Below are 9,050 nucleotides of genomic sequence, written 5' to 3'. Positions count from 1 at the left end.
AAAATTTGGCCCAAAATTTTTTTCAACCGCAAATCGATTTTCGTACGCAAACAAACATTTTTAAAAAAAAAAAATTTTACATGCAAAATTTAATAATTTGTGTGCATAACGTAGTCCTGGATACGATAAAATTGGCTTTTATTTTCTTTTCACTGAATTTTTTTTTTCAAAAACGCTGAAAATTCCTTTTTCTTTTGTTTGGGGTGTTAATGTACGCCTTGATCAATGTCTGATAGTTTGAAAATTCAAAAATTTAATATAATCATCATTAAAAAATTTTGCCAAAAAATATAAGTTTGTTACTTTTGTTATATAAATTGTGAAAGACAGCCAAATTCAGGTCGTTTTCTCATTGTAAATGCAAGACCGTCCAAACTTTGGTGTTTTGAGTAACCAAGGTCTTTTTCACTTGTGTTCGGTTGCAACTACAACCGAAAATTTTTCAGAAACTAAATTTAGAAAGAAAAAACAAAATTTTTGGTTTATGGGAAAACACCTATCATACAATTTTCATATATGGAAAAATGCTTATCATAGAGTTTTCATACAATTTTCTGTACGTATGGAATTGTATGAAATTGTATGACTAGAAGTTTGTCATATATGGAAATTGTATGATAAGAAGTTTTGGTTAACCCGGGTTGTTTCAATCAACTACTTTGTCACTAAATGAGAAACATATATCAAATTGTACTTGGTAGTGCGTCTGAGGTAATTTATGCCCTATTACGAGCAGTCTAGTTGCTTTTATGATATTTTACAGCGGATTAAAGCTAACGCCACCGTGGTTTACATATAGGTTCTGCGAGTCATTTAATAGTGTCAGCCTAATATTTCGGCACATTGGTTCTTCGCCAAAAATCTGTTGATTAGGCAGTCGAACAATTTTTTACAGTTGAACTTTCGAAGTTCTTCTTTATATCGAACTGCATTTGTTACTAGAAAAAAATTAATATTTGCAATGAAAACATTAGCTACCTCGAACAAATCGAACCAATTTTACTCAATTTTTGGGCTTATTTTCGGGTTTTTTCTAACCAATGAAAAGAAGACAGGGTTCTTTATTGATTCAATTCAAACAAAATACTATTGAAAAATTCAGCTTTTGAGCGATTTTTTTTCTCTATCTTTAAGATTCACACCGAAATTAATTCCGGCAAAAGCTTCTAGTGCCATACAACAAACAGATCTCAGAATGATCATAAACATTACAAGTTGGTCCTTTATTTCCATTGGTTGACTTTGTAGTTTCTTTCATTGGGGAATCTGCGGCAACTTGGTCAATCTTTGATTTTTTGCAAAGCAGACAGGTTGGTGAATGTCTTTTAAATAATTCTAACAAAATCTCTAGCTAATAACTCAACTGAGAGTCAATTTACTTCAAAAAATTGCCCAATTTTTCTTTGCTTTTATGCAATAATAAAAAAATTGCCTAGGTTTTTCTGTTTCCATATATGGCATGCTGATCATTTGGAATAAATGGAAAACGAACAAAACATGGTAATAGTTTCATGTACACTAGCCATATTGTTTGTGCATTAATTTTTTTCTTTAAATTAGTTTTTTTTTTTCAAAATAATGATTCTTGTTAAATAAGAAATAACTCAAACAAACAAAATGAGAAAAAAAATTCAGGCTTGATACATAAGGTAATTCAAAATAACTTTTTAAAACATAATACATATTACATCTTATTATTATCAGACGTAGATTAATCGGCATAATTTTTTTCTACATCTCCAAACATGTTTTTCTAAAATTTAACGTTTTGCTAGAAGTTTTACAATACATCTGTATCTCAGTTTATAATAAATCAGTACGTTGTGATAACCACTTGATTTTTCAGCATGATGGATGTCATGGGAGTTACCAGCGTCACATTGAACGACTCCCTCACCACCACGACACTTCTAGGCTCCGAGGAGGATTTGTCGGCCAATGACGTCATAGGGGCTCTTCTAGAAGAGACCGGCAACACTCTGGAGTGGCAGTGGGACGTAGCATATCTGGCCATGAGTCTCATCTGGCTCATTCTGGGGGTGCCTGGGAATCTTCTGGTGCTGCTGTCTATCGTCTCCTACAAGGAATTAAGGTCAGTTCTACGGTGACTTATGTTGACTGCTGACCAGTTTTATCTTAAAAACCAGATCTACTCTTCTGACTAGTCAAAATAGTCTTCTACATGGTCTGGTACATGTTGTCTGCTCATTATTTAGGCGTAGTATCATCTGGCAAACCATATCTGTAGCTATGTACAGGCTCAAAACAAGCAACGTCGCTATATCACATCGCATTAAAACCGGACATAAGTTCCGAAAGATGCGCGGAAACGAACTGAACAGTTATCGCTTTATCATAGACAAACAGACTATTGGAAAAGCGTTGATGAGTTTACTAAAATCAAAAATCACCTGATTTTCCAGACGTACTCTTTTTTGTGAATTACATATAGAAAAAATTGTGGTGGTTTTAGAAATATTTGGGTTTAGAATTTAGAATTAGTTGATTAGCCAGAATGGCCATTTTCATAAACCCTGTAAAGACTTGAGTTATTAATTGCATTGAAAAATTTCGATCGATCGTGATCTGAGTTTTGTTTGAAGATTTTGTTCACGAATCATCTTGGGTCGACAACATTCACAATAAAATTATTACCCAAAAACAGCAAGATTTTTTCTTGATATGTTTTGTTTTGTGAGGCTAAAACGGTAAAGAGGCTAAAGCGGGAATGGGGTCAATGGGTTTTATAATTTACAATTCTTAAGTTGGGAGTTAGAAAATTTAAGGTGAAACTTTGTTAGTAAATGCTTAGATCTTTTAAGAAACTTGAAAAAAACTTATACGGATCTAAGTTTTGATGTCAAAATAAAATAAGAGCAGGGGCGGATCTAGGATTTTCTCGAGGGGGGGGGGGCGGATTTTCAAAAAATTTTCGAAAATTTTGACGACCTTTATTTTTTTTAGGTCGACCAAATTGATTTTTCGAGCTCTCCCAAAGCACGCTTTTGTCCCAATTTTGGCCAAATGTTTTGCGCCGCAGGCAAAATTTTGAAAAAACAGGCCATAAAAGGCGTTTTTAGGCACTTTTTGGAAAATTTTGACCGAAAAATTGCGTTTTTTCGGCGCGCGGTCCCCCCTAAAATTAGTATATATTGGCGCCTTAGGCGCCTTTAGAAAAATTTTAGGGTCGGTCGGCCAAAAATGGATTTCTTAAAAGTTTCAAAGGGGGACCGTAAATGATTTTAAGAAAGCTAATAGTTAAACAAAAATCTTAGAGTGAATAATCAGAAATGCTTGCCGCTAGTCAGTCTTATTATAATAGAAAATTGCCGCTAGTCAGTCCTATTATAATAGAAAATTGGAGAAACAGCAAGCTTTATAATATCAGATCTTTTCTCAAATTTTCACAAGTCTTCAAAAAAATTTCAGCACAATTATAGGAATGTACAAGTTTCTCAAAATTACTCAAAAATCTTAGCAAAAAATGAATTATTCTGAACTGTATTCTGAATTAAAAATATAATAAAAGTCTTATAAGAATTTTTCAAGATTTTGCGTTGTGAACTGCACTTTGAAAGAAATCAAAATTTGGTAAAGTTCTAGTAAGATTTCTAGAGGATTTCAAATTCTTGTTTTTAGTATCAGTATGTAAAAGTTCGGTAACAGATGCAAGGCTGTTGTTTTTTCAATTTTAATTTTTATAAGAATTAGCACTAAAATTAGCAGCAATCAATCCTCAAAACAAAACAAAACTAATTTAATAAACACCAAAAACCTTCAAAAACTCTGAAAAGAATTTTAAAAATTTTAAATTCAAGCCTTGATAACTGGTGTGAATGTTCAGTCTAAATCAAGAATTACTTGTTGGTGCACAGCGTGAAAACCAACCTGGTGAAAACTGTTATTTAGAACTTGGTGTTTTTTTCAGGAGAAAGTCCTAGAAATTGTACACGTTAACACACGTTAACAGGTTTAAGCTATTGATTCCCTTTTATCAAAAATTTTATCAAAAACTAGTAAATCATAGAGTTTTCTAGAAGCTCAAAGAGCTCTACGGTTATACTTTTGTTTCTGTAAAATATTTTTTTTAAAGTTTTTTCAAAAAAAAATCAGTATAATTTTCTGTTTTGTTGTGTTCATGACTCTTTTCCAAATGTTTGTTTAAATTTTTTTTTCGGATTTGTTTTTCAATTTTTTTTTTATTATAAAAAAAGTTTCACAAATTTTTGAAAAAAAATTAACAATTCAATTTCATATTTTGCTCTAAATTTCATTTGAAAAAAAACTTTTCGAAACAATGAAATCAGGGGTGACAGGATTCACATGTGACCATGATAAAGTTTACCTAAATCATTTGATTTTGCGTGACAAAGCTAATACAATCAAAGACAAACCTAATAAATCAAAAACTAAAGATCAACTCATCTCAACAACGCATGAGTCTTGCAAAATATTGGTTTTCACATATATAATTATATATATAATTCTCTCTTTTTTTCACATTCAACTGAGATTTGAAATATTCGAAAATCTAAATTGATGCTAACTTTTTTAAAATAAAAACAAAATTAGCTAGTTGCAGTTAAAACTTTGTAGAATGGTCCGATCAAGCTTATATTCGCAAAAAAAAAAAATCCATGCTAGAAAAAAATTGGAAAACTTTTCTAAAATTTTTTTATTATGTTTTTAAATCTTTTTTTAACGTTTTTTTGGCTGTTTTTTTAGCTACCATGACTTCAATGGGAGACTACAATGGGAAAAATATATAGATTGAAGGAATGGATAAAAATAGAAAAAAGTTCAAAGTCAAGAAACATTTGATAAATGGTCTGATAAATGGTCTGAAAAACTATTCCACTCTGATAGCTTTCAACCTAATAAATTTCCAGTAAGACACAAGGAAAGCGGGTTTTTGTACCAGTTGCAATTCAAAACAAAAAAAAAACAAAACAAAAAAACAAAACAGTTCAAAAAACTTTAACTTAAAAATTAAAACGTTGTCTGATTTTATGTTCTTATTGCGGAAAACAGGGCCAGAAAAACAATCAGCCGCAATTTAAAAAAATCTATCAATGAATGACAAGCGGCAACTGAGCCCCAGAAACTTAAATAAATTCCTGCAGAGCCGAAAAATTATTTGTCGTCATAAAAAACTTTGAAGTATACATTGTATTCCAAAAAATTTTAGAATTTATGCGAACCGGATGGAAATATAAAACTTATGCTCCTTTTGAAATGACCCCAAATTACGTACAAAAAAATTAGTTCTACGATGTGGCAACTAAGTTGTCAGAACATAAGCAGACGCACTGCAGGCCGACATGTTTTGGAAAGGAATACTTCCAGTTTAAAATAAAACAGTTATTGGTCAGATTCGAACCCACGAACATTGCCGCCCAGACGTAGTCTTCACCTCCAGGCTAAGTGCTGGAAACATATTGAAAATTGAATTCATGATGAGCCAATGTGCAAGTGATTCTGTTAATCAAACTGTTAAGGCGAAAAAAGTCTATATTCCGTTTTGATAACACTTGCTAAATGCAACCGTTATAAATGGTCTGAAAGACAAAAACAAAAATTAAAACAGGTAGTCAAAATCGAATCGAAAAAAAAACAAACCCTGTGTCATAGATCTTCCTTCCCACTTCGTGAAGAGATGGAAAAGCCCATATTTAAAGACAAAGGCAAATTCTTGGATACTACGAGGTTTTTGCCACCTCGATCACCTAACCGGTTAAATGAATCCAGCTTTTTTTCAACCATAAGATTAGAGTCTTTGATCTCAAAACTTACCACCAAATTTTTCTTAGAAAAATGGATGAAAAAGCGCGGGCATTTTTTTAAATAGTCAGTTGATCACTATCTATTTTAAGCCCAAAAAGATTCCTCTTTTTAAATACACTTATCAACGCTAACCTCTTCTGATTTATGTATGACCAAGACAAATTGACCCTGCCCATTGATCTTCTGATTTTTGATTTAGCAGTACAAATTACTTTGGCTAATCGGGTCAGGAGTTAGAAATAAATAACTCTGCGGGGCATTTTTTTGTTCAGAAAATTTGCCAAAATTCAGCATCTACCTCGTCCTAGAAATGTTTTAGAATCCAACAGCCAGAACCATGCAATGTGAAGAAAAAACACCACAGAGCTAATTGCTGAAAAACATTGACTAGTCAGGAGAACTGGGGATCGTTTTTACTATTTCCCGCCTATGGTACCAGCTGAAGAATCCCCACCCTACAGAGAACTCGTTGAACGTTTATGCATTTATTAAATTTTGTACCTTGTAACAAATCTCACCTTAAACAATAGGAGGGGGGTGTAGCAGGAAGATCAGAGATGATCGTATCTGCACTTTCAACCAACCATCGTTAAAACAATATATTTTTTGGATTTCCAAAACTATATTAAGTCCCCCGTTAGCAAATTTTTTGCTTCAACAATTTTTTGTTAAATCTTACAAAAAAAAAGATTATTCGAAATTTTTGTTCAATCTTTAAAGATAAACAAGACTGCTTGTATATCAGGGCAAAGTCCTGAATGTTCCGACTGTCCCTTTTATTCATATCAAATAGTTTTTGGGAAATGAAAATACTGAAAACCTACATTTTGGACAATATCAAAGTGTAAAATTTTGAGTCGTACGTAGTTAATACGACCAAGTAGCTAGCCTCAATTCAATTTGGAACGATTTTGTTGAGCAGGATAATTCGCCACGCATAAATAATTCGCGTTAGGCTCTCAGCATCATGAATAAACTCTTCAAAGCGAGCATAATTTAGTCCAAAATATGGCCAATTTGGCAATTTTCAAACCCCAGAATTTTACAAAAATTAATTGGAGGCAAAATATCTTTTCACATTTGAACTCAGGAAGTCGATATCTTCAATGGGGTATAAAAAATTTTGTCGAAAACTAATATTTCGATCTCGAAAATTTACTGAATAAAAAAATCACACCGACCATGAATATTCCGTTTTCTTCGAAACAAAAATGCAAGATTAGTTGAAAATTTGTCAATCACTTTTTCTTTTTTTTGCTGCAAAAATATAAACATTCAATAAGTACAAAGTAAATATTTTTTCATTAGAAAAAAGAAGTCCGATCAATTTTTCTGATCAATTAACCCAAATTAAATTTTCCAAATTTGAGTTTTTCAATTTTATCAAAGCTCAAAATTAACGAACTAAGTTCTTAGAAATAAAAATTTTGATAATTCACTGCGTCATTGTGGTATGCAAAGACAAAGATCGTTAAAATTTTAAATTATTCTCAACCTAGACTGAAATAATTTTGCCAAACTTTAGCAGCTTGGATGCTGATTGTTTTAACATCAAACCTTTCTATGGAAAAAATGTGATTGAGTGATTCTGTAGGTAACACTCAATTAAATACTTTCATTTTCATTTGAGCTGTGTGCGTTTTCTGTTGCCAAATATTGCTTAACACATCATGGAACCAATACCTCAATCAATACATCGAGGGATAGTTATTGATAATAGAACATATCAAATGGATAATCAAGGAAAAGATATTTCCTGAAAAAAGCCATGTTTGGAAAGAATACAAGCTGAGTGTGTAACGCGATTATTTATGCGTGGTGAATTATACCGCACAAACAATATCATTCCAAATTAAATTCAGGCTAGCTAATCGGTCGTATTAATTTCGTACGACTCAAAGTTTCACACTTTGATGGTGCATATACAAAACAGTCCCATACAAAACAGTCCAATACAAAATAGTTCAAGAAATCATGAAATGAAGCTTAAAACAGTTCAATACAAAAATTCCGGTTTATGATCCCCGGTGGGCGCGCTACGCGCGCGTCGCTGCCTCGCGACGAGAACTGGCTCTAAATTTCGTATTTAGTCCTACCCTCTGTTGGCAAGCTCGCAACACGTTGGCGCGACTGCGGCGGTCAATATTCTGTGCTTTATGTTTGTTGAACAAAGGACAATTCTTGGCTTACCGGCTTGTTAAAACAATTATTACTTGGACTGCTTTTCAGATTGTTTTGTATCGGGCTGTTTTTTTGATCTTTTTCATACTTTTTCGGACTGTTTTGTATTGGACTGTTTTGTATGGAACTGTTTTGAGCAGACATGCACTTTGAAATTATTCAAAATTTTTAGGTATTCAATATTTTCTTTTCCCGAAAGTATTCGATATAAGTTAAGGGACAGTGAGAACACTCAGGGCTTTGTCCTGATATACGAGCAGTCTTGTTTTCATTTTACATCTCAGTAAAGAACTTTTGTTGCAGATACGTTATTTGATGGAAATCGTTATTAAGCACTGATGCATATTTAAATTTTTCCGACGACAAGTTTGTACTTGGTTGTTCTAAAAAAAATTTTCACGCGACCACATCAAATAAACGACAGATGAGTTCGAGTGACATATCAAGTAAAGAAATTTTAATTGAGTTTCAATCGATATATGAAAATATTTACCAAAACTTTTCCGTTGTTTCTTATCTTGCGAAAAATTACATATTTAACTTTCAACTACGACAGAGCTGACAATTTTGATTAAAAGTTATCAGGAAGGCCATTGTTTCCTGGATAATTTTAGCTGACATCATTTTTTTGAATGGATTAATCCTAATTTTTCTACAAAAAACCAAATTTCAAAAACATAAATTCTGCCAAAATGGATATTGAAAACCATTTATATGCAAAACCTTTTCTCCAATGATCAAACCTTGATCCGCGGTTGGTTGAAATTTTTCCATTTTGATTTTTACAACACGTAAAATGATTCATTAAAAACGTTCATTAGAAGTTGCCTTTTAAGCAAACTTCAAAAAACAACATGTATTTCATGCGGCCGGCATAACGAAAGCCGTTTCAGAGCCCCGTGAGATTTTAAAAATATATATGATTTAAAATATTTCGCTTGCAATTTTTGGTCATCAAGTACTGATTAGGTTCACAGATAAAGTAGCAGCAGAGCAATTTACTTAAAATGTAAAATATCCCTTGATTATGGGGGGAAACATCCCTTAACCTGGCTTTTCAAACCATCCTCGGGTTATGATAAGCG

General features: G+C 32.5%; 1 protein-coding gene across 1 annotated transcript in view; it reads left to right on the top strand.

Moving 5' to 3' along the window:
• Positions 1-1,055: 1,055 nt before the first annotated feature.
• Positions 1,056-9,050, top strand: part of LOC134842264 (melatonin receptor type 1B-A-like) — a 34,297-nt gene continuing 26,302 nt past the window's right edge. The window contains exons 1-2 of the mRNA XM_063858530.1: positions 1,056-1,310; positions 1,847-2,092. Coding sequence (XP_063714600.1) covers positions 1,848-2,092 — 245 coding nt within the window. The 5' untranslated portion in view covers positions 1,056-1,310; position 1,847. The remainder of the gene's footprint in view (positions 1,311-1,846; positions 2,093-9,050) is intronic.

The sequence above is a fragment of the Symsagittifera roscoffensis genome, chromosome 3 (genome assembly GCF_963678635.1).
Source record: "Symsagittifera roscoffensis chromosome 3, txSymRosc1.1, whole genome shotgun sequence".
Taxonomy (NCBI): Eukaryota; Metazoa; Xenacoelomorpha; order Acoela; family Convolutidae; genus Symsagittifera; species Symsagittifera roscoffensis.
Note: the sequence above shows the minus strand (reverse complement) of the source record. Positions and strands in the feature narration are given on the sequence as shown.